Below are 23,536 nucleotides of genomic sequence, written 5' to 3'. Positions count from 1 at the left end.
ATTTTGTATCCATTTTTGTAGCCTTTTTTCCTTGGAAAAATTGCAGCATGAACATCTCCCAGGTCACTAAATCTCCTTTGAACCATGTTTTGTAGTGACTGCACACTCTACTATTACGTGGATGCACCTTATTTATTTTTTAATCTGTTCTCCATCCAGTTGCTTACGTTATGTCTGTTCCTTTTGGTACTGCTGGTAACGCTGCGATAAAAATCTTTGTTAGTGAATTGCCTCTTTGATTATTTTGCTCGGGAGAGCTTCCTGTAAGTGAAATGGTTGGGTCGTTAATCCTAAACATTTTAAAGGCTCTTTATATATATTGACAAATGGCTTTCCAGAAAGACTCTATTAGTTTATCTGTTCATCATCAGCAGAGAGGTGATGTAGCCTCCCGGGATTCATTTGCTCCCAAGTGTCCCCTTGCTAGACTCCCTGGCATTCCTTTCTGGGTTATCACTGTCCATGTGGATCTTTGTTGCTGTTGCTGCTGTTTTTAGCTCTTTGTGTGTACTGTAGAGTTGGAACTGACCCATGGTTGACTCTCCTACAGGTTTTCAGAGGCAGTTAATCATATGGGAGGAGACTGCCTAGCCTCCTGCAGAGTGGCTGGTGGCCTTGAACTGTGTGCCTTGGGGATTGCAGCACAGCTTCTTGCCAGGATGTATATGATAATGTGATAAAATATACAACAAAACCTTTGCCATCTCAACCGTTTTCACTTGTATAGCTCATTAATTATATAACCATGCTGGGCAAGTCAAAACCAGCAAGTGGATCTCAGAACTCACACTTGGTTAGAAATTCACTGTTTCCTCCAATGGGTGGCACCCCTCTCTCCAGACAGCTTTGTAGGCCATTGAATTTCTGCTGGCCTTTTCTTTCTTTTAGGTTTTGCTCTCAATGAGGATTATCTTTCATTGTCACTTTCACAATTTTAGAAAAAGAAATTAGTTTTAAAAAGGAAAACTTGGAATTCGAAGCTCTATTAACCTCCTGGTTTAATGAATAATTATCAAGAGACTGTCCTCTGAGATGAAGAGTCCTGGTGGCCTTGTGTGTTAGGTGTTGGGCTGCTAATTGGAAGGTTGGTGGTTTAAATGCACTAGTCAGCCTCTCTTTGGGAGAAAGGTGGGGCAATGTCCTCTTCTAGATTAGAGTTGGAAACCTGATGGAGAATTGTCATGAATTGGAATCAACTTAAGGGCAATGGGTTTGAGTTTCCTCTGAGATAAAGGAATAGACCATTATCACCTTCAGAGCACCCTCTTGACCTTGAAGATTACCTTCTTGACCAGAGGAATCCACTCACCTGTCTTTATATTGATCATTTCCTTACTTCTTTTAGCTTTGCCATCTCTGTGTGCTTCCTTGACTAATGTGCTTTGTTTGGCCTCTTTCTGGGTGGTGTTTAAAGTAACTGTATGTATTCTTTTGAGTCTTGCGTCTTTTGCTTCACATTATAAGATTTACCCAGGCTGCTATGAGAACTTGACATCCCCCCCCCCCCATCTTTCCTCATGCACCTCCTTGCTTGGCCTCATGTATTTAAAAGGCACAATCTGAACTTACATTCATGGAGATAACCAGCTCAGGTTGCTTTCTCTAGGGGGTATGAAGCAGAGGATGGAGTGTGCTGAGAGATTTGGTTGAGAATTGGCCCCAGGGGAATTGATGGTTGAAAAGGAGTCAGTAAGTGAGGGCACAGTACAGATGAAGAACAGGGGCCCAGCCTGGACCTGAAAGGGTTCAAAGGACCAAATCTCCTGGTGTGAGTGTGGGTCATAGGCTGGGCAGGAGGCGTCCCTGAGAACGTGGGCCTGATAACAGGAACTTTCGCAGAGAGTATGGGGGCTGGGAGGGCGCAGGAGCTGGGAGGAGGAGGGGGAAGATTGCTGAGGGCTTGAACATGTGGTTGGACTTCCTGCCGAGAGCACAGCTCTCACAATGAGGGTGGTGGGGAAGGTGGCAGCAGCAGTTCCGCACACGACAAGTAGATCTGCCTTTCTGTTTCCATCTTGGGTGCTGTACGTGAGGGGACCTGTGGGTTCATGGGGCAGGGGGTGAGGTGGGGGGTTGGGGCTTCTCTGTTACAAGGCTTCTCCGTGACTGGTTCAACAAACTGTCTCCTCCCTCCGGTATGGTATGTCTCTTTGAACTGCCCACTCAGCTCTGCTCTGCTTTGTTTCCAGCCTTTAGATCTCTGCAACCCAGCCCGGACCCTCTTGTTGTCAGAGGAGCTGCTGCTGTATGAGGGAAGGAACAAGGCCTCAGAGGTAAGACTCTCATACAGGTTCCCTGGTGGTCCACCGTTCATCCACCAGGCCCCTCTCTTCCTGATGTGCAAGAGAGAAAAGTTGTTATACCCTGAGATTTCAGAGTAGAAAGCACTTGAAAGGTCTTCCACCCCCCACTCCCACCTCTCCTCTGCCAAATGGTCACCCAGTTTCATCTTGTATTCTTCCAGTGATAGGAAACTTAGACTACCTCTTAAAGTTATTTAATCTTTAAATGACTAGAAAGTTTTCCCAACCTCTGAAGACATTCTGTTTTCCCACTCCCTTTAAGGAGCAGAAGAGATGGCAGAGGTCTTGTGATAAGGGTTTTTGTGGATGAGAAGATTAAAACTGCTGGACAAAGGAAATTTTTAGAGGGTGTTCAGGGTAACCCCAAACTAAATCCTTTTCTGATTTCTCCTGGGCTCTAACTGTTCTGATGAGGAGTGGGGAGAGGGACTTTGCCATTCTCAGAAGCCAAGTCTCCCTTCTCTCCAACAGGAGAGGACTTTTATTCACTCAGTCTGTCCCCAGGGCTAGGTTCCAGCTCAGGTGCATGAGTTTAAATCTACCTGAGAACCAAAGTTGGAGCCCTGGGATTGGACTGGGCTACTTCGGGATTCTGAGTGAAGGTGCTACAGATTAGGCCCTGACTTTTGAGCTGGCAGCTTATGATAGTGGAAGATCAGGTAACTTGGTGGCAGGAAGCCTCTGGCAAGTTCCAGCTACACTACTGGCTGGCTCATGGCTTTCCCTTTCTTCCTCAGTCTTCCTATTTGAACAATGGGTGAGTGTGTCTTGGAGGCAGGAAGGATTGAGCCCTGAGGTTAGCCAATCGCTAAGAACTCTTTCTGCCATGGTCTTGAGTATGATTATGGCTAAATCAGGAAGCTAGCTTAGTCTTATTTCTTAAATGGTAGAACTATTAAAGACAAATTTAACCAACATATTTCTTTTTCTTGAGGTATGATAAGAATCAGATGTGTAGGTCCTGGTAACCTGGTAACCTGAGTCCAAAGTATAAGCTAATTTAAGAAATGTTTGGATATATTCACAGAATCTCAGTGTCAATTGGACCCTTTATTTTAATTGCCATCTGTTAAAATCCATCTGTTTCGGGAGCTCTGTTGGTGTAGTCCATAGAGTGTTGTGCTGCTGACTTAAAGGTGATGCTTCTCTGCTAGTTCGAATCCACCAGTGGCTCTATGGGAGAAAGATGGATAGTCTCCTCCCGTGTGATTTACAGCCTTTAGAAAACCTGCTGGAGGGGCAGCCATGAGTTGTCTCTGACTTGATGGCGATGAGTGAACGAGAGATTCTAATTACCTTAACTTTCCAGAAGGGAGCTCTGGTGGCCTAGTGGTAAAGGGTTGTGCTGCCAATACAGATGCATGCAATTTGAATCCAGCTATTCTGTGGGAGAAAGATAGGCATCCTTCTTGCATGTGATTTACAGCTTCTGAAAAGGTACTGGAGGCTTAGCTATGAGTCGGTTCTGACTCGACAGTATACAGCAACAACAACAGCATTCCCAGAAAGAGGCCTAGTGGTACAGTGGTTAAAGACTCAGCTGCTAATGGAAACGTTGGTGGTTTGAACCTGCCAGTGGCTTTAGGGGAGAAAAGTCTTGGCAATCCGCTCCTGTAAAGATTAGGGTGTAGGAATCCCTTTGTGGAGGTCATGCTGTCATGTAGGGTTGGAACGAGTTGAAATCAACAGCATGCAGAAGCACCAATGCTCCCAGCTGCTGGTTTTCCTTTCAGTTCTTTGCAGGGACATCGGCCCCAGGCAGCTGGCTTTGTTGCTGAATCATAGAAAGTTCTTTACCTTAAACAGAAATCTGTATTCCTTGAATGTTCTAGTGGCACAGTGTTTAAAGAATTTGGCCACTCACCAAAAGGTTTGTGGTTCAAACCCACCAGACAATCTGTGGAAGAAAGATAAGACTTCTGTAGATTCCAGGGCTGGAAATTTGCTGCAGAAGGTTCTGCTCTGTTCTGAGGGGTCACTGTGAGTCCAGATCAATTCCATGGCAGTTGGTTTGGTTTTTTGTTTGGTTCTCTTGCTCGTTGTCCCATCTCTTCTCTGAATGTGGTTCGATTTGCTAGTATCTGTGAACTCTAGATACTGTCTCATATTATGAACTGTCCTCCTTACCCGCTCACCCTTAAGTCATAAATGTGTTGTTGTTATGTGCCGTGAGTCGTTTGCGAGTCATAGCGACCCTATGTACAACAGCCCTAAACCGTGCTCTATCCTGTGCCAATCTCATTGCCTCTGACACACCCATCCCGATTACCCCAGTCACTGAATCAATCCACCTCATAGAGGGTCTTCCCTTCCTGCGCTGTCCCTCTACTCTACCCAGCATGATGTCCCTCTCTAAAGACCTGTCTCTCCTTGCAACATGAGAGACAAGTCATTAATGTAGTTAAATGGAAAAAAAAATGTAGTTAAATGGAAATAAAATCAGCATTTTGAAGCCCTTTCATTTAGACAATAGGTATTTGAACTTCTGCAGTATAGCCAGGCTCTGTGCTTAGTTCCGCAAATACCGTGGGACACAAGGCAGACACACCCTCACTTTACATACTGATTGGTTAAGTTTACCATTAACTAGGCTCCAAGGTCTTTTGGGCATACCCTGCCCTTAGGCCAGATTCCCAAGAGGAAGCATGGTTAAGAAGGAGCCTCTTGGGAGAAGTGATCCTCCAAGTTGAAGGATTTCTTATCCAAGTGACCCTCCAACCCCTGATCCCTTGGAAGCCAGATGTGTCCTTGGAGCAAGTTTGGGGAAGAGATGGGGCAATCCTCATGGTCTGGTGTGGAAGGCAGCAGGTAAATGGACCCCAGAGATGGAATCACCCTACTGTGGGATATTGTGTTGTTGCTGGGGCAAAGCTAGCAAGATGCTGGTGAGCTGGAGAGGGGACCACTTTCCCGCCAGTGCCACTGCCCAGCCTCCAGCTGTGTGCCAGCTCTGTCCTTTCCCTGACCCAGTCTTTGGGAAATTTTCAGTTCATGCCTTAATCACTTCCTGTCTAGACTACTTTCTCAGTTCTGGGAATAAGAGTTGGCAAAGCAGTGGCCTGGGGCTTTTCTCACCTTGCTCATGGCTCCCCCCTACCTGCTTGCCATCTAGCTCTCTTTCAGCCTGGCCTGTGTGAAGATGGTGGTGTTATGTTGTCGAGTTGCCCACCAGCAGGTTTTCAGAGGCTATAAATCACACAGGAGGAGATTGCCGCTGGTGGATTCGAACCATGTGCATGTGGGTTGACAGCACAACTCCTTACCACTAAGCCACCAGAACTCTCTCATATGAAGGTTGCTCTTGCTGTGTACCATAGAGTCAGAACTGACTCATAGCTGATCCTCCAGCAGGTTTTCAAGGACAGTTAATCGCCTGGAAGGAGATTGCCCATCCTTCTCCCACGGAGCAGCTGGTGGCCTCGAACTGCATGCCTTTGGGATTACAGCACAACTCCTTGCCACTAGGGCACCAGAGCCCCCTTAAAGGAAGATAACAGTTTATTTGTTCATCTTCTTTTGATGACTATTAATGTTACTTTCATTCTTTTATTATAAAAATATTGCAGGGAAATCCTTATATGACCTTGTTGGTGTTTCTGTAGCACAGTGTCTCAGAAATGAAGTTGTCTAGCCATCTAGTATTTTGGTAGCTAAATGTCAACATGCTGAGTTTTTAAACTTCAGCACACATTCACTGTGCCCCTTAGTCCATGCAAAGCCCTTCTGGCCTACTCTTTTTTTCTTCAACAAAGAGGAAGTGTCAAGTTCACTTAATTAAAAGAGAATTTCACATCATTAATCATATTAATTTTCTCTGGAGAATCTGAAATTGGATTTTATTGCCTTTGACCAAAGGCCACTGCAGGATTTACAAAACAAAGAATAGTGTAATCATTAGCGCATCAGGGAATCCAGTGTTTTGTTTTCGGTTTTCCCCCAGAGTGACTTTTCTTTTAGTATAAAAATATGCTGAGTATGCCTGTTGGTTTACCTATAATGCCTAAAAATAGCTTTCACCTTTATTTTTGGAACAGTGCGTATATGAAAGAGAAAAGTTATGTATGTGTCTGTATCAGAGCATAAGTCACTTGCTTTTTATTCAACTGATCTGCTCAGGTTAAAAACTCATTACTGAGTTTTTAAAACTCATTATTGTGGAGTCAGAACTGACTTATAGCTGACTTTCCAATGAGTTTCTGAGGCTGTAAATTGCACAGGAGGAGATTGCCCACTTTTTCCCTTGGAGAAGCTGGTGGATTTGAACCTCTAGAGAGAGGCATGACTCTCTGTGGACTACACCACCAGCGCTCCTTAATCTCACATTCTTTTTCTTGCTCTCTCTTTCATTGCCATCCAATCAGAACCAACTCATGGCTGAACAGCCCCCACCCCCACCCCAAGTGGGTTTTCAGAGACAGTAAATTGCATAGAGGATATTTCCCGTCTTGCTTCCTAGAACAGTTGGTGAATTTGAACTCCTACTTTTGGCCTAGCAGCCCAGCTCCTTACCCCTAGGCAATGAGAGCTTGCTTCAAGGAGTTTTGTAATGATGTCTCACATGGGTGCCATCACAATCATCTGCAAGGAGTTTAGGAGTGATCCCTCACATTGTCTGGGGGGCTCGATTCTCAGGGAACAAAACCAAACCATGCCTGTTGCCACCCAGCAGATTCTGACTCGTGGCGACCCTTCAGTTAGGAGGCCACCATGGAACCTGCTGCACCACCAGGGCTCCGTCAGTGCTCAAAGAGCCTCTCCTCTGTTTAGATGAGAAAACGGAGGTGGAGTGGGCTGGTGGGACCTTCATGGCCAGTTACAGCGTCACTGTCAGTCAGAGTTGACTCAGTGGTGGTGGGTAGTTAGTGGCAGAGTTTAGAAAGGAGCCCCAGGACTTCTGAGTCTAGTGTTCTTTCAACCAGACACTTAGCAACAAAGGACCTTTCTGCAGCTCAAGGACGACTTCAGACCAAGATGCTGGGCTGGAGGCTTAGGGTGCTGGGTCATTCTGTGAGGCCCCACTTCTATAGGACCACTTGTAGAGTACGTCTGCTGTAGAAGGTTGATTGTTCTGTGTCTTTTTTTCCTACTTTTGAGAAGTGGAGGGAGCCAAGCTGGACTGCAGGCTGGGTCCTGGGTTGAGGTCACGCTGAGTTGGATCCTGGTTCTGTTGAGATGATGAGGATGTGTGAGCCAGGCCTGCAGACAAGGTGGTGACTCCTGGCCTCCAGGGGACGATGGGGCAGCCAGGCTCTTCCATTGCCTTCTCCACCCCACTCACCACCAAAGGACAGCCATTTGACTTTTTCTTTCCTTTCTTCGCAAGGGTCCTGGGCTTGTCCCAAATCTGAGCAAAGCAGCACAGCAGAGAAAGCCTTTCATTCTTGTCATCAATAGACATGTAATACTGCATATCGCACCCCTCCTCCACCACATACTCAAATTTGAATGAGTCCTAAGTGCACTACCATCGAGTCAGTTGTGACTCTGTAGAGCAGAGTTGGTAACACTACCGTTCATGGCCTTTCAAGATGGTAAACCTTTATGGAAACACACCACCACGTCTTTCTCCTATGTCTTAGTGGTGGGTTCGGATGGCTGATCTTTTGAGTAGCTCTGAGCTTTGAGCCACCAAGACTCCCTGAATGGATCCTAGAAACCAATGGGACGTCTGCATGGGAGGGAGGAGGACAGAGATGAAGGGACCAGGTGGTGTGAGCGTGCGTGTTCCACTCTGTTTGCTCTTGGCTTGGTACAGGTGACACTGTTTGCCTACTCAGACCTGCTGCTCTTCACCAAGGAGGATGAGCCAGGCCGTTGCAATGTCCTGCGGAACCCCCTCTACCTCCAGAGCGTGAAGCTTCAGGAAGGTAAGTAAAGGCCTTGGATGTCCTGGGCTCTCTGCCTGCTGACCTGGAATCCCAGGACCCTGGGCAGGGAGTGTGTCCAGGGTGAGTGCCCCTCGATCAGCTGTTGGTGGGACCCACACAGGACAGGAGCGACTGTCTTTGCTTCTGCACTCAGTGTTGTGTGTGATGGGGTGTGGGCACTGGCGTTGCTTCTGGGCTTTGTGCCGGTGTTGGTGGGTTCTTAGCACTGACTTTCCATTCTAGCATGCCAAGCCCCCCTTGACCCCCTGGTCTTCATTGGGAGGTTTTGGTTCTAGAGACATTCCAGGGAGGCAATGGGGTGGAGTGGGAAGGGTTCTGGACTCAGAGATACCTATGTTCAAATCTTGGCCCTCCTCACTACCTTGAGTAAGTTACTGAATCTCTGTGTCTTCATGTGTGAGTGAGGATAGTAATATAGCTCATCAATTACTGTGAAGATTAAATCAAGTCATATGCAAAGTGCCTGGCACACAGCAGAGGCCCATAAATGTTTGGTGCCACTCAGCATCTCACTCATCCCTCGACGTGGGATTCTAGCCCCTTCAGCACAGACCAGGTGGCGTCCAGGGAGTTGAGGCCTGCACTGTGAGGGGTTGGCAAGCAGTGGGGTGTGGGAGCACCAAGTGAGTTCCAAACTTTCCACCGTGCCCTTCTGCGTGGGGGATGGAAAGCCTGCTGGGAGGATCTGTTGAGTGGTTTGGTTTGGCGCCTGAGGTCTCTGCTGAAAGGGGCTCAGTTTCCTCTCCCAGATTATGAAAACAACAACAGACCTGTTTGAGCACGGTGACAGGGGCAGGGAGGAAAATATTACCCAGCAAAAGAATTCTGTTTTGATGGTTTTTGCTCCAGGAAAACTTCCTGACTGTTTGCAAACCCGTCCTGTGTGCTCTAATGCCCTGGCTCTTCCTTCTCCTTGGAAACCCAGCCAGTGTGAGAACGTCCGCATTTGCCTCCACACAGGAAGTCACTTACAACTTCTCCTGTGGCTCCAACTTTTTCTTGCCCACTGACCAGGGCGGCAGCTGAGGGGGAAGCACGTCAGCTCGTTCTGGCCAGCCTGTGCCTCTGGGAGGGCTTAGTCTGACCAAGAGGTCTGACTGGAGCAGTCCTCTGAGCTCTGGCAGCGCTCCCACCAGGGAGCTCGCTGTGCCTGATGGAGGAGAGCTGGGCAGAGCCACCAAGGACTCTACCCTTGGCTTTGCTGCCACCTGCCAGCCTCGCCTTGCCCTGTCCCTCCCTGCATCCCTCACACCCAGCTTCCTCTACACTCACATACACACCCTCATCTTTCTTCCCTCTCACACTGGCTCCTACACATATCACATTGCCCAGACCCTTCGTTTCTTTCATCCCTCTCTCTCCAGCTCTGACAATCGAAGTCTCATTGATTTCTTATGCTCTGTTGTTAGGTGCTGTTGAGTACAACTCATAGCGAGCCTGTGAACACAACAGATCTGACCCCTGTCCTAGCCTGCACCATCCCCACACTTCCTGACACACTTCAGCCCACTACAGCAGACACTGTGTCAATCCATCTGGCTGAGGGTCTTCCTGTCCTTCACTGACCCTCTATCTCTCTAAGCATTTCCATTTTTAATGGATTTTATGTTTTAGGACCCATTAAAATTTGAGAAGTACTTGGGTGTGGTAGAGGGTCTCTGATGGCCTAGTGGTTAGGAGCTGAGCCACCAACCCAAAGAAGCGAGGTTTGAATCCACCAGCTGCTCCATAGGAGAAAGATGGGCAATTTCCTCCCATGTGATTTACAGCCTCTGCAAATCCAGCAGAGGATCAGTTGTGAGTTGATTTCAACTTGATAGCACATAACAGCAGGCTATGATAGGAGCCCTGGTGGTGCAGTGGTGAAGTACTCAGTTGTCAACCAAACTTACCAGCTGCTCCTCAGGAGAGAGATGCAGAGTCAGCTTGTGTAAAGATTGGGGCCTTGGAAACCCTCTCGGACACATCTGTACTTTTTTGCAGGGTTGCTATGAGTCGGAATTGATTCTGTGGTAACCTGTATGGTTTGGGCAGTGCTCAGTAATGATAAGAACAGAAAATCCTTTGTGTTACCTTGACGCATTTGATCTAAGGAGCCTGTCTGCTCAGCCTCCTGCTGGAAGAATAGAGGCAGTGGGGAATGGGGTCAGGGCGAGGAGAGCAGAGAAGAGGGAGAGGTAGGAGCTGGGAGCTTGACGGTCTGGGCTTGATGCTGCTGCTAACGTGTGATTTCCACTTGCCGTGTCACTCTTGGAGGCTTTGATTTTCCTATGAAATTAAGAGTGCGACAAGACTTTTCTATTCCTTCTCGACATGGGTTCCACTGCCAGGGTGGCTGTGAGAAGTTGAACAGTGCCCTTACTCTCTGTCCCCAAGGCTGAGGGGCCCTTGTGCAGGGATTGGCTTGCTCTTCCCTCCTGTTATAGTGGTAAGGCTTGAAGTTAGAGGCAGGGTGAGCCCCATCCTCCTGCGGGTGGTGATAGTCAGGGTGTGCTGTGGGGGGCCAGAAGGCATTGCATTGCAACCTTCTGGATGCTGAGCTGCAAGTGAGAAGCAGCCTTGTGTAGGCCTGGTGGTGGGGCTAAGACCACTTCCTCTCCCTGTAGACAGTGGGTTACCTAGGTGTGAGGGCCAGCCTTCCTCAGGGGAGGTGGCCACAGCCTGGAGAGTTGAGTGGGTGGCTGTGAACATTTGCACACATGCATACTTGTTTACCCTGGGATTGTTGGGTAAACAGTTCGGTGCAGAAAAATTGTTCTTGCCTTTCCCTAGCAGTGCTGGTAAGGAGTGCTGTGGTGGAGTGGCCATAGAGCTCAGCTGCTAACCAGGAGTTTAGCAGTTCGAACCTGAGAGCCTGCTTTCCTGTTTTCGTAAAGATTGTTATCCTTAGGTGCTGTTGAGTTGGCTCCACTCAAAAGTCTTGTGGCCACAGAATGAAAGCCTGCTGGTCCTGCACCCCATCCTCACAAGCACTGAGGTGCCCGAGCCCACTGCTGCAGCCGCAGTGTCAGTCTGTCTCCTGGGGGTGTGTGTGTGTGTGTGGTGTGTGTCTTTCTTGGACCCTTCACTCCCCCAAGCATGCTGCTCTTTTCTAGGCAAGGATCTTTCCTGATAACATGCCCAAAGTATGCAGGACAGAATCTCCACCATCGTCCCTCCTAAGGAGCGTTCTGGCTGCGCTTTTTCCAAGACAGATTTGTTTGTTCTCTTGACAGCCCACAGCATATTCAATTTTCTTTGCCAGCATCACAATTCAAAGCTACAGTCTTGGAAGTCCTAAGGGGGCAGTTCTGTTCTGTACTCTAGGGTCTCTGTGAATAGGAATCAAGTTGACTGGATGGCAGTGGGTTGAGCAGGGTCAGACAGCAAACTCGTGGAACAAGGCATGCCTGAGAGCAGCTGAGAGTGAAGGAGGCGGAGCCATGGCATCGAGCCCTCTCGGTGCGTATTCCAATACTTAGCCTTCTTTCCAGGCACTGAAGGCCCCTCGTTTACCCTTCCTGTAGTCCCCTGAGACAGGCCTGCAGCTCTCACAAGAGCGTGGTGACCCCATCTGCTGTAGTTGGAATTGGAGCCACAGGACCCACTAGTCTGAGTCCTGGTGCCCAATTTCCTGCCCGCTCCCCTGTGCCCCCAGAGACCCATGGCTGCAACAAGGGCCCGAGTGAAGCTTTTAAGCAATGCCTTTGGAGCCTCAGCTGGAGCTTCTATTGGCAGAATGGCCTCTGATTAGCATTGCTCACGAATCCCAAGTTCCTCGTTTGTCTCTTTTAAATCAACATGTGTGAAGAGTTCAAATTGGGGCAAAGAAGATGGTAAACAAGGAACACACCCAGCCTTTCCTGCTTTCTGGGGCTGCTGAGGACTCCCTGCTCCCTGGCAGGAGATCTGTGCCCACCCCAGGGACAAGAGCTCCCTGTGGGATTTGTCTGAAGGGGCCTCAGCAACTCTGACCAAGAGGACTCGTTGAACTTCCTGGCATGATACATTGAGTGTCCTAGGTGCCCAGTGAATGCTTGTTGGGTGAGTGAATGAATGAATGCAAGGAAACCAGAAGCCCTGCCTCAGCTCAAGGGCTCCTATTTGTTGTTTGTTGTTATGTGTCGTCAAGTCGCTTGTGACTCATAGTGACCCTGTATACAACCACCCTGAAACCTGCTCTATCCTGTGCCAACCTTATTGTCTCTGACACACCCACCCCCATTACCACAGTCACTGAATCAATCCATCTCACCGAACTAGATGGCCCTGCACTCCTCCTGTCTAGCCTCCCCTAGGCTTCAGAGGGGCTGGATGGCAGGGTAATGGGAACAGGCTGAGAGCTTGCCCTAACAATTGGGACATCTCCGGTCAGCCTGGGGACCCATTGTGGTCTCTTCCTGCCTCTGCCTCCTGCTGGCTTTGTGGCTCTTTGTGTTTCAGCCTCCCCTGCATCTAGTGTCCCGCCCACGGCTTGCCTTCCTGGCCAGCTCCCTTCTCTCAGGAGTGGCCTGGAAATGTCCAGCTGATGCATGTTCTGTCCTCCCACTCTGAGGAGCCAGGTGTCCAGTCTCAGGCAACTCAGCTGCTTAGGACCCTGTTTCTGGAACTCTTAGTGCTAAATCTTGGGCAGGGTTTTTTGGGCATCTCTTCAGAGCCATCAGTGCTGTCTACCCTGTGACAGTGAAGAGACCCATTTGCAGTGCACCAGAGCTCAGAGCCTGGTGGAATGACAGATGAGTAAACTGCTAGAGGAGATTAGAGTGTGAGACTATAGTCAGAAACACAGGCCGTGGAGACACGTGGTCCTGGGTTCAGATCTCGGCTCTGCTGCTTACTTATTATATGACTTAAATAGGCTGTTTCTGAAGTCCAGATTGAAGGCTGCACAGTGGAGTGGACTTGGGGGGAGGGATTGCATAACAATGAAAGAGCTTTTTCTCTTCAAGGAGAAGAGTGAATTGGGGCAGGGTGGGGGTAGGGAGAAAAATGCAACAATGAATGACTGGAAACCCTAAGTCTACATAAACTTTCATTACAATTAATTTTTAAAAAAGTATAATGTGCACAGAATAAACATCAATGATGACAAAAAAAAAATCCCCAAACCAAACAAACAAAAAACCCCAAGCTGTTTCTGTTAATGGAGAATAGAGACAATAAGCTTGCCTCCCAGGAGAGGGCCTGGTGAATAGTTAAATTTAAAATCCTAGACTTGGGTGAGAGGCTCTAAAACACAGACTTGGGCAGGTGTCTTCTCTTGACTCCACCCAGCTCATGGCTGGGGACTCTGCTGCACTGGCCTACACATTATTTTGTGGGAAGCAAAGTGCCTTTGGAACGAAATTTCCTTTGTTGAATTTTGAAATGGTAAAGACAGTTGGATCCATTAAAGGAAAATTGAAATGCCTGCTGTCTTGCTGTCCCTCTTCCCCTCCATGAGCCCCAGTTCCCTTGCACCCTGACTCGGTCGTCTTCTGTCTCAGGGTGGATGGAGTTCTGCCTCACCTCTTGCTGGAGGAGGATGGAGCAGGGACACTCCCTTCCAGGCTGAGGGGTCTTGGCAAATGGTTGAGTTTGGGAGCCTGGACCAGGGATGCAAAGGCTCTTAGGAAGCATCCAGAGGGAACAAGTCTGGGCTAGGAAGTTATCACTGGGTCCTACTGAGCCCGTTATTGGGGTCCCTACTCTGCAATGACTCACATGTTTCCCATCAGGTGACAAAGTCCTGAACCAGGAACCAAACGCCTCCTGGTTGCATTTCAGAATGACTCAGGCTGTTAGGTTGTTTAAAGAGCACCCTAAATGTCTACTGCCTGGATGTCTCTCACTGCAGGGATCACGGGACGGGGAGGTCTCCTGGCTGGATAATAACTCCTTGGTACTGGGCCCCCTAGGCTGAACAGCAGGCCGGGCTGAGAGATGTGCCACCACCCAGTGTGTTCATCTCGTGGCCTTTGCTCCAGAAGCTTTGTTCTCCCTTGTGCCTTCCCTTTTCCTTCCTCTTTTTTCCATGAAGCACCTTCTGAGTGAGACAGCTGGCTGTGCACCACTGCTGACATGATTTCACACATTCTAACGTGAGCCTTACTTTTTCCCCCTCAAAGGTTCTTCCGAAGACCTGAAATTCTGTGTGCTGTATCTCGCAGAGGTGAGTCCTTCCTTGTGAATTGGAGGACAGAGATCCGTGGCTTGATGCCTTGAGAGAAAATGTTGAGCAGCCTTCTCTAACTTGTGTGCTGGGCATGGGCAAGGCCAGAAAATGAGCTTCTTGTGCTGTAGAATAGGAAGAGCGATCTCTGCTCTGCCTCCCTTGGAGGAGGGAGCAGTGGGCACTGACTGGCAGGAGGACACCTTGGTCCCTGCTCAGGGCCACCTTCAGGGGTTGTAATGAAAGAATGTGACTTGGCATCTGTGCCTTTCCCTTTTTACTCATTTAGTGGGTCCTTAGGTGGTGCTGACCGGTTGGTTCAAACCTACCCAGCGATGCCACAAAAAGGCTTGGCGATTTATAAAGGTTTACTCTTGTAAACCATTATTTGCTGCCAAGTTGATTGTAATTCATGATGGCCCCACGTGTACCGAATAGAACTGAACGCAACAGGATAGTCAAGGCTGGAAGCTGTTGGAAGATCACCGGACCTGTCTACTGAACTGCTTCTGTTTCTACCCTTCAGGGACTTGGAGCAAACTCCGTGGGGCTCAGTTCTACTCTGTAGCACATGCTATTGTTATGCTGTGGGGTCAGAACTCATGCTTCAGTGAGTTTTTAGAGGCTGTAAATCACACAGGAGGAGATTGCCCGTTTTTCTTCCACAGAGCAGCCAGTAGGCTCTTTGGGTTGACTTTGACTTTGGCTTGGCAGCACAGCTCCTTAGCACTAGGCCACCAGAGCGCCCTAGTAACACACGAGATTGTCACAAGTCACAACCAACTCTTAAGACAGTGGGTTTGCTTTTCATTTTTTTCCTATAGAGATTTCTCTGTTGCTTATGTTTACCTCGTTATTCTCCATAGGGTCTTGTCAGGGTTTCAAAAGGCCAGATGGTAATTGTACCTTTTACTTGGGCCAGATAATGGAGGCTGAAGTCAACATTAAGCGGCTGTGTTTGGGGCTGGAGTGCTCCCCTCTCAGTGTGACTGGTACTCCCAGTTACCACAGTGTGAGCAGACCTCAGACAGACAGTGCTACACGTTGACTGGGCAAAGATGAGCATACAACGTACTTCTTCACACAGTTTGGTAGACAAAATAGCATTAGACTAGAGGTTTAATCAGAAAGATCCTTTGTGACAAAAAGGTGGAGAACCACTGAGCCATACAATTTCCTGGTGAGTGAGGAGTTGTAGTGCCAACTGAAAGGCTGGCAGTTCAAATCCATCAGCTGCTCTTGCAGGGTGCTGTCTTTTCCAGTCAAGGATTTCCTAGACCAGTCCTGCCATCAGCCTCTACTTTAAGTCCGTCTCACCCACCTGTCTTGAATATCTGTTTTGTCAGGGAGTCTACCCTGGCCACATGCCAGGGGTGTATGCATGGTCCACTCTGGCAGGTGAAGAGGACTATATCCTTTAGAAAAGGAATCAATGTTGTGCTTGTGATTGTAAACCATTCCTTCAGTTTCTGGCTAAAAGTGGTGTTAAGTCCTGGGGTGAGTCTTTAAACACATCTCTGGTGAAGAAACCAGAGTTGATGAGAAGTTAGCCTTGGGAGAGAGTGAAGAGTTTCAGAGGCAGTGGGCATTGTCAGAGTGGACTGTGGGATCAGAGCCGTCTGCCGTGGTTGTTGTTAGGTGCTGTCGGGTTGACTGGGACTCACCACCACCCGTGAACAGCAGATTGAAACCCCGCTCTCTCTTGTGCCATCATCATGATCAGCCTGGCGGTCTAGTGACTTTGTCCGCAGAGAGTTGCGTGGCTAACCCAAAGGTGGTGCCTCTCTAGCTTTTCAAATTAACCAGCAGCTCCTTGAGGGAGAGATGGGCAGTCTCCTCCCGTGTGGTTTATAGCCTTGGGACCTCCAGGAGGATCAACTATGAATTGGTTCTGAATGAGCTCTGAGAGAGAGTCCTGCACATAGGGGCTCTTTAAAGCCTGGGGTGTTAAGTTGGACAGATCCGAGTGAGCAGAGCAGGGTGCATCTTCAGAGAAGTGGTCAGCCCTGCTGGGAAGAAGCCGGACCTCTGAGCCCTGAGAGCATGCTTCTCCACCCACCGCTGTGGGTTCTGAGTCTCGTGGGCAGTGTCTGAAATGAGACCCAGGTTCTTTAATGCCAAGAAAGCTTCCTGCCAGGCTGGGTTTGTTTTTCCCAGAGAAAAGCACTTCTGCTCCATTGGTTTCCAGGGAGCTGTGACCTCCCAGCCCTCCAAAAATTGATGAAGGGATATCGATTTGGGCCCTTTAATTTCAGTAAAGTGCCAGGTGATCTGCCTGTGAGGCAATGGGGGTTGAAGCTCACAGGCAGCTGGAAGTCTCTCATTTCTCTTAATACATTGTTATTCATGAGGGGCTCACCTGTAATGCAGGGAAAGATGTCTGCTTGCTCTGTTGTTATTAGGTGCTGTTGAGTCGACCACAACTCATAGCCACTTTATGAACAGCAGATCTTACCCTTGCCCTGTCCCTACTTATTACCCTGTTCTTACTGTCTTTGCCATGCTTGAGCATGTGCTGCAGTCACTGTGTCATCCACCTTGTTGAGGGTATTTGTCTCTCAAAGGCCCTACTCATTGTCCAACTCTCAGATGCATGGAAAGCCATTGAAAAGATCATTACTTGGATCAGGCACATCGTAGTCCATCTAAACTGACATCCTCTTCCTTTAGTACTTTGGAGAGGTCCTTGACAGCAGATTTCCCCCATGCAATATGTCTTTTGACTTCTTTTGGTAGCTCTTATAAATCCATGCATAGAGCTGGCCTCGGAACACTGGGCATTGGGTCAGTGGATGCATGTGTGGATCAAGGGCTATTTTATAACCTAGAATCTGATACTGCCTCCACTGATTTAAAAGTCTAGATTTTGAAGTTAGGAGGATCTACATGTGAACGTCGCTCTGCCATTTCTTAACTGAGCAATCTGACCCAAGTGAGAATATCTCCTCTGAAGCAAGGCTGGTGATGCCTGCCTTGCAGGGTTGTTGCCCTGATTAAATGAGATTCAATAAGATGCTGTGTCCAAAGTACTTAGCACAGACCCTGGCACACAGCGAACACTCAGTAAATGGTAGCTATTATTATTGTCAGCTTCATAACAAGGGGAAGAGCTTTTCATATTCGTTTACTTTCCATTAAAGACCTCACAAAGGATTTATTGATCTTTTAAAAAGAAAGCTAAGAGAAATATTGCACATTCTTTACGATGTACACACATAGTTATGTAAATGGGGCAGGATTATAGGCTCTGGAGAAGGCAGAAGACAGAAGTTGGGTGCCTTCCCTCTTGAGATCTACTGGAAATTGGGACTAATCTTTCTGGGTCTTTTTTCATATGAGAAGTAGTGGCCCCTGTGCCTTTCCTCTCTGCTTTATGTCATTGTTGTTAGGTGACATTAAGCTGTGTTTACTCCCAACATATGTGACAAAGTAGAACCACCCAACAGGGTTGTGATCTTTGTGGAAACAGATCATCTTCCCTTGGAAGCCACTAAGTGGGTTCAAACCGCCAACATATCAGTTAATAGCCAAGTGCTTAATCATTATACCAGGAATCCTTGTGGAGCCATCAGGAGAATGGAATGAAATGTTAGAATAACTGAACAAACTTAAGTCCTAACAGAAGAGGTTTGAGACTTTAGCAAAGAAAGGAATCGGATGAGCAAGGTGGAGGTGCTGAGCATAGGGTTGGATTTGGGTTTGCCATGTTTTAGTGAGGAGAGTCAGGCCTGACGCTGGTGAGTCTGGGGCCTGGGTGTCTGAAGAAGGCAGTGCTAGGCGACCACTCTGGTACTGAAAGCAGAATGCACATCCACTTTGAAACCAGTTGGTTGGATCAGTTGAGTTGCAAACTGGGTCAAGAGAACCAGTGCATATACAGAGGGAGCCAGGCCGCAGGGCACCCAGGGTCAGACGTGTGGAGAGCTGTGTAGCTGCCAGATGCACTGGTAGGTGAGAATTCAGCCTATCTGGAAGGAGCTGGCTCAAAACCTTAAGTAGCTCTTAGAGAAGTCTTGGGAACAAAATGTTTGCTCATATAACAAATGATTACATTTTCAGCTACTGACCAAAAGGTTGCCTGTTTGAATTCACCCAGATGTTCCTAAATGACAGGCCTGGCATTCTGTTTCTGAGAGGACAGAGCCATGAAAACCCTGTGGAACAGTTCTTTTCTGCACACATGGGGTCACTAGGAGTCAGAGCAGGCGCGATGGCAACTAACAATACAGTCTATTACAGCGTACCCTGCCCTCGGCCAGACCTGGGTTTAGGTCCCTAATGTTTCTAAAATATTCTAGGTCCTTCAGCCTTAAGCTGTCAGAGCCAGAGACTAGCTCTGTCCTCTGCATGAGGCAGGCAGTGGCAGTAAGATGTCTCTGCATCCTAGGTAGGAGATTTGGTTTTCAAATGAGATTCTCCACAAGGCAAGGGCGTTTGTTGTAAGCCTTAGTAAAATGGGGGTAACCACGGTTGCTAAGGAGTTTTGGTGACATTGAACTGGAGGAACTGGCTGGAAGCCTGGTTATCACCCACTATTAGACTCTGATCAACTCCCTCTGATTCCAACGTAAAGGCAAGGACTTACTCTGTCTTCTTTACTTCTTTATTCCTAGTGCCAAGTATAGACCCTGACATGTAGCTGGAGATCAGGATATGTTTATTAAGTGAAGGGAAAATAACAATAGTCCCAGTCTGTTGAGGTCTGCAGTTGTCCTTGTTGCTTGCCTTCTCAGTAGCTCTGCAAAGTGGATGGTGCCATTATAATTCCCATATTACAGAGAGTTTGGGAATTTGTTTCCTAAAGTCAACAGCTAGGAAGAGTTTAAGCTGGACTTTAGCCAGCTCTATCCAACTGCAAAAGAGCCCTGGCGGTATAGTCCCTCGGGAGTTTCACAGATAACCCAAAGGCAGTGCCTTTCTGGTGGTTCGAATCCACCAAGGCTCCTCAGAAGAAATATGGGAAATCTCCTCCCTGGCTATTTACAGCCTCCAAAAACCTGCTCAAGGATCAGCTCTGAGTTGGTTGCATCTCAGTGGCGATGAGAGAGAGAGACAGAGAGATCCAACTGCTAAGGGAGGAAGGCCAGGGTAGAAACACTCTTTTTTTTCTCCTTTGTAAACCATCTCGTTTATGTTCTTGGCTCCCTGGTATGTTTATCTAATTGTAGTCCTCTGAGGTTATAATAAAATTCTAGCGGAGTCTGAAAGGGCCTTCTGGTGGGGATAACAGGGCTTCAAATCACTTCTTCCCAATTCAGTCATGGCTGATAAAGAGAACTTGGAATGGACCCAGATTTGTAAAAAGTGAGTGAACCAGAATATTAAGAGGAACAGGAAAATTTACTAGTTGATATTCTACTAGGAGTTTAATCTCCCGGAGAGCAAAGGCACTGAATAGTGACTGAACTTCTTGACCAGTGAAGTTGAAAATAGCAATGCCCTGCTCAAAGATGGCAGCTGGCAGAGCCACTTTGAACGTATGTTATTTTTCACAGCCCTGATTGTAGTCCAGTCTCCTGCTGCAGGCTTCTAAAAGGACTCCCTTGCAACACCTCTTTCAAGTCTCCTGTTCCAAGGCTTTGAGCTGGAATTTTTTCCATTCCATTTTGAAAAGTCATTTCTATTCTGATTTCATTGGCCATCACTGATCTGCTTTGAAGGCTTGGTGACAGCACTGGACACGCTGTTTCACACCGGCACTGTCTGATTGCTTTGTGGCCGCACCCCTGGCTCCCAGCAGCACCTTGGGCTTGTGCCAAAGCTGGCCTGGACTTGACCTCATCACGGAAGTTTCCCCGGGCAGCAGCTAGAGATTACCTCGGCTGCTGTGTGCCAAGCACAGTGCTAGTTACAGATGAAAAAGGCCTAGAGTAGAAAGGGTTTGCACTCTTCTCAGGGAATTAGGGCTGTGGCACTTCATAATAGGAAAAATTAAAAAAATCTAAAAAAAGACAGCCAAAAAATTAATTGCCATGGAGTCAGTTCTGACTTATAGTTGGGATTGGATTACCCAATAAACAAGATAAGCATAGCCTGACTTGTGCTTACTAATCTGTAGAGAATAATTTAAAATTTTTTTTATCATGTTAGAAGGTTCTGCTTCTAGGTGCGGCAGACATCTCTACCAATTCCATAGTGCCTTTCCGTTAAATCAATGCCTCTTATCAAAGTTACAGTTCCTGAGAGGGCTGGTACCCCATGAGCATGCCTGCTTACTAATCTGTCAGAATCTTGGAACCACTGGGGAGTCCGGGTTCTGATCTGTCATTCACAGCGTGGCTATGAGTCATAGTCGACTCAGTCACATATAGCAACAACAACAACAACAACAACAACAACAACAACTAATCTATAATGGACTACTCACATGGGTTTCTTACCTTATTCATTGGGTAACCTGCCCCTGCTCATTGTGACTCTGTAGGATGGCCCCATTGGCTTCCTAAGGCTGTAATCTTTACAGAAGCTAAATGCTGTGCCTTTCTCCCTTGGAACAACCATGGATTCAAACCACCAGCTTTTTGGTCAGCAGCCAGGTGCTTTACCCGCTGTGCCACCAAGGCTCCGTTAATGGGAAAAGCGGGTTTTCAAGGACAGCATCATCACAGAAGTTGCTGCATTTGGCTGACCTGAACAACTGTTGATCAGACACAGATCCTGTGCCAGGCACTGGAGACACTATACTGGGTCATGTGACTCTGCCTGCCACAGACTTTCCAAAGGGACCAGAGAGGCTTCTTGGGTTAGGTTGGTGTCTGTCCATCCATGTGTCTGGCCTAGAGAGGCAATCTTGTGATTAGATAAGAGTACTAAGTTTGGGGAGGGGCTCTGGCTCCGCAGAGCCTCAGTCTGAGACCCTGGCTCTCTGGCATACTCAATTGCCTTGTGCTGCCTGCCCCCAGGGGTGACCTCATCATCTCTGCCCAGCAGTTCTCCACAGGCCTCCACTGTGCTGGGAACCACTGGCCTCCCTCCCTTCCCTCAGCTGTGGGGCCAGGGCTCGCCAGCTGGCCCCTGAACCAGCTTTCCTACTCCCCTGGCTGCCTCGATGCCACTGGGGATTTGTGTGCATTTGTGGCTTTTAGCTGACACTCCTACTGAGCTGCAGCCTTGCCCTCTGGAGCCCAAGGATGGGCTTGGGCTGGGGAGCCCCCCAAACCAGGGAGCAGCCCTGACCATCCCTTTCTCTATTTTCTCTGACGTCAGAAGGCAGAGTGCTTATTCACTTTGGAAGCACACTCTCAGGAGCAGAAGAAGAGAGTGTGCTGGTGTCTGTCGGAGAACATCGCCAAGCAGCAACAGCTGGCCACTGTACCCCCGGAGAACAAGGTAAGGACCTTGTCCACGGCCACAGCCTGGGCTGCCTCACTTCTTAGCCAGCCTGGACCCTTGAACCCTTTGCATTGAGTTTGGGGTCAGCCCAAGCCTAGAACTTGGATCTGTGCAGTGAGCTCTTGGCAAGAGGGCTAGGGCTCAAATGTCTCTCCTTTTTGCCATTTCATGTGGTCTACTGCTGGGGGTTTAACGTTGTGCTGAAGGCAGACAGAGCCAAAATAAGCATGATCCATCAATTTTCCGCTGTCTCCTTTGCCTGTAGAAAGGTTGTGTTTGGTCTGGCCTCCCTGCCTGCCGCTGCCTGGCTGGTACCCCTTCTCTGCTATTGCATAGCTATACCCAAGGATAGCACACTGCTGTTTAACACCAAGCCAAGGCAGATAGAATTAAGAGGGGGTGTTTGCTGCAGAAGTAGCTAAGATTTGATGCAGGCCAGAGCTGAGTGGAGCTAAGTGTGGACTGCAGGGGGCTGGGGGCCAGCCAGGCTGACTGGAGGCCAGCTGCAGCACCAGGAATATTAGATGCCTACAGAAGCTGACCTGAAATGAGCACCACTCAACCGGTGGGCCTCCTGCCCAGTGCCCGGACCACAGGCTCCCCCTCTGCCTTGCCTTGACCAGTCATAGGCATGGTTATATCCCCCTCATTTGTGAATCCCTCAGGTCCCTTCTCTTGGTGAATGTGCTGGCTGTTTGAGGACATGCTCTAGCTGGCTGCAAAAGGTGCGGAGGTGGTTGCTGGGCTGGCTCTGGGGGAAAAGCTACGTGAAGAAGATTAGCGGCTGAGCCTCAGCTGGCTGCCCTGTCCACTTCTTCCCGACATGCTGAGGCTTGTTGTGATGAGAGGGTGGGAGGACAGGCCTGCTGAGGGCAGGAGGGTGGGGAAGAGGTGTTGGGCCAGCCTTTTACGGAGAGACTATGGTGGACAGCAGCTCCCCAGCGACTCCATGAGGGAAAAAGGCTCTGAGGATTGTTAGCCTTAAAAGTTGTATCTTCTTTCACAGGAGCCAGGAGGGGCCAGGGTAAATTTGAGAGTAGACATTGGGGACAGTATGGATTTCTGAGTTACACACCATCATTAGCTGGCTGGTGACTGTGGTCAACTCGTTAGCTTTGCTTGTGCTTTGATGTGATCTGGGGACAGTATTTCCTACTCAGAGGGTTGTGGCGAGAATGAAATGAGATGGTGCATACAGTGTTTGTAGCATGACGTCTCGTAGACTGTAGGGGCTCAGTTAACCTTAACTGTAAGGGTGCACTGCCCCTGTCCCAGCCCAGGTGATTCTATGCGGCATTGGCTCAGTCCCGCTGGCAGGCTCTTCTGAGTAGACACCTGCTTCTGTTGCTGCAGGCACCTTGTCCCCAGAGGTCCTGCGCTGGTCACAGTCACAAACGAGCCCATCTGCACTGGGCAGCCCCTCACATGGTGCAGGACTGAACGGATGCCCTCAGCTTTCTTTCCTTTGTGCTTAATGCCTTCTGGTCTGGGTCTAGAGGAGAGAGTTCTTTGTGCTGGCTTTCAGCCAGCTTAGTGCTTTGGAAAACAATCTCTCTGGAGGGCAGTTTGAATGACTGAAGGTAGGCTCGAGTCTGAGACAAGCTCTGGTACATGTGGGGCTGTAGATTAGGAAGGCTGATGGTGCAAGGGCCCAAGGAGATGAGGGTCACACAAGATATCTGGGTAGCAACATTTAGGCACCTCTTTAAGCTATAGCTGTTTAAATGTATTTCTAATGAAGTAGCTGTGTGCTGGTCAGGAGGATGTAAAAAGAGAAGATCTAATTGATGGGACAGTCTCAGAACTGCCTTGTTGGTCTGAGAAGAGGGCCCTGCCTCAGACTCGTAGCCTCCACTGAGCTCACCCTCCTCAGAAAGCTGTCT

The 23,536-nt window shown here is 48.5% G+C and overlaps 1 protein-coding gene across 4 annotated transcripts in view; it reads left to right on the top strand.

Moving 5' to 3' along the window:
- Nucleotides 1-23,536, top strand: part of RGS3 (regulator of G-protein signaling 3) — a 176,354-nt gene that overhangs the window by 84,477 nt on the left and 68,341 nt on the right. For all 4 annotated transcript variants that reach the window (XM_006890722.1, XM_006890720.1, XM_006890721.1 and 1 more), the window contains 4 exons: nucleotides 2,190-2,273; nucleotides 8,059-8,170; nucleotides 14,278-14,321; nucleotides 21,528-21,650. In XM_006890722.1, the coding sequence (XP_006890784.1) occupies nucleotides 2,190-2,273; nucleotides 8,059-8,170; nucleotides 14,278-14,321; nucleotides 21,528-21,650 (363 nt within the window). The remainder of the gene's footprint in view (nucleotides 1-2,189; nucleotides 2,274-8,058; nucleotides 8,171-14,277; nucleotides 14,322-21,527; nucleotides 21,651-23,536) is intronic.

This window comes from Elephantulus edwardii, unplaced genomic scaffold (genome assembly GCF_000299155.1).
Source record: "Elephantulus edwardii isolate Elephantulus edwardi_28Jun2011 unplaced genomic scaffold, EleEdw1.0 scaffold00092, whole genome shotgun sequence".
Taxonomy (NCBI): Eukaryota; Metazoa; Chordata; class Mammalia; order Macroscelidea; family Macroscelididae; genus Elephantulus; species Elephantulus edwardii.
This window is presented reverse-complemented; position numbering and strand designations above follow the sequence as displayed.